Genomic DNA, 1,325 nt, shown 5'->3' with positions numbered 1-1,325 from the left:
CTGTCCCCAGGTTGTCCAGTGCCCCCAAACCCTCCCAGTGCCTGCAGATGCCCACAGAGCCTCCTGCTACCTCTAGACTCCCACTCCAGACCCCCCAGTACTACCCATGCCCCTGACACCCCAGTTCCCACTGCAACTCCCTAGCACCCTCAATGTCCCCAAACTCCTGGTGCTACCTGCTATCCCCAGCCCTCCCCTCCCAGTGTCACCAGCCTCTCCCACACCCCTCAATGTGCCAGCCCCTGGGGGCTGTGTCCCCATGCCCCCATGCCTGGTGGCACCACCCCACCCCGATGCTTTCAGGGTCCCCTGGCGCCATGTATCCCTGCAACCTGGGCACCTGGATGCACGCCCAGGGTGACACCTACCAGGTGGTGGTTGACGTCAGCCAATTTGAGCCTCCTGACATCGTGGTGACCACCTCCAACTGCCATGTCACCATCCAGGCTGAGAAGGTGAGGCAACCTAGGGGGCAGTAGCATCCCCCACCCTCTCCTCTGGCCACTGAGCAATGGAGGTCCTGCCCCACAGCACCTCCTCCTGCAGGAGGTTGTAACTGGGAATAGCCTCTGCTGGCACTGGGGTCACTGGGAGCTGTGTGTGTCCTTCCCCCCAGTGATGGGACAACATGTAGATTCTGCTCTACTGCACCTCCTCCATACTGGGGTAACTGGGAACTGCCCCTGCCTGTCGTGGGGTAACCAGGAACTGTCCTCACTAATAGTGGAGCAACTGGGAATTCCTACCCTGTGGCATTCTCTGCTGGTGGGGGAAACAGCAAGCTGCTCCCTGTTGGCAATAGGGTAACTGGGAACTGCCCTGCTGAGCTCCCTGCCGGAGTCGGGGTGACTGGTAGCTGCCCCATCGCTAGCACTGGCGTAACTGGGAATGTGCTGTGTACCACCGTGCCCTGCTCCACCACCTTGGTGCTGCCTCCCTGCAGGTGGCTGAGGATGGCACCATCTGCGACACCTTCACCCACAAGTGCCAGCTGCCCGAGGACACAGACCCGCTGTCGGTGAGCTGTGCCCTCACTGAGGCTGGCACGCTGGTCATCACTGCCCAGCGCCGGGCCGGTGCCCGCCCTGGTGAGGCCCCACAGACATTGTACCGCAGCGAGGCCACACTGTGAGCTGGCACCTGGTGAAGAAAGGCTCCTTGCCCCGAGCAACACCAACCCCGGCGCCGTGGAGAGGCTCAGACGGTGCCCCCTTCCCACCTCCAGCCCCTTGGAGCTTTGACTCTGTTTATAAATTCCTTTTATTAAATTAATATAAAAATCTCTGTATTTACATGGGAAGGGGTGTGCAACAGAGGCAGGCGGA

General features: G+C 60.7%; 1 protein-coding gene across 1 annotated transcript; it reads left to right on the top strand.

The window, feature by feature from the left end:
• Window positions 1-303: 303 nt before the first annotated feature.
• Window positions 304-1,132, top strand: LOC104271340 (heat shock protein beta-7-like; the record flags this gene model as incomplete). The annotated part of the gene is made up of 2 exons (XM_009865976.1): window positions 304-455; window positions 944-1,132. Coding segments are annotated over 2 exons (341 nt in total), but the record flags the coding sequence as incomplete, so codon positions are not given.
• Between the last annotated feature and the right edge of the window lie 193 nt (window positions 1,133-1,325).

The sequence above is a fragment of the Apaloderma vittatum genome, unplaced genomic scaffold (assembly GCF_000703405.1).
Source record: "Apaloderma vittatum isolate BGI_N311 unplaced genomic scaffold, ASM70340v1 scaffold31743, whole genome shotgun sequence".
NCBI classification, from domain to species: Eukaryota; Metazoa; Chordata; class Aves; order Trogoniformes; family Trogonidae; genus Apaloderma; species Apaloderma vittatum.
The sequence above is the reverse complement of the archived record's forward strand: the minus strand, read 5'-3'. Positions and strand labels throughout refer to the sequence as shown.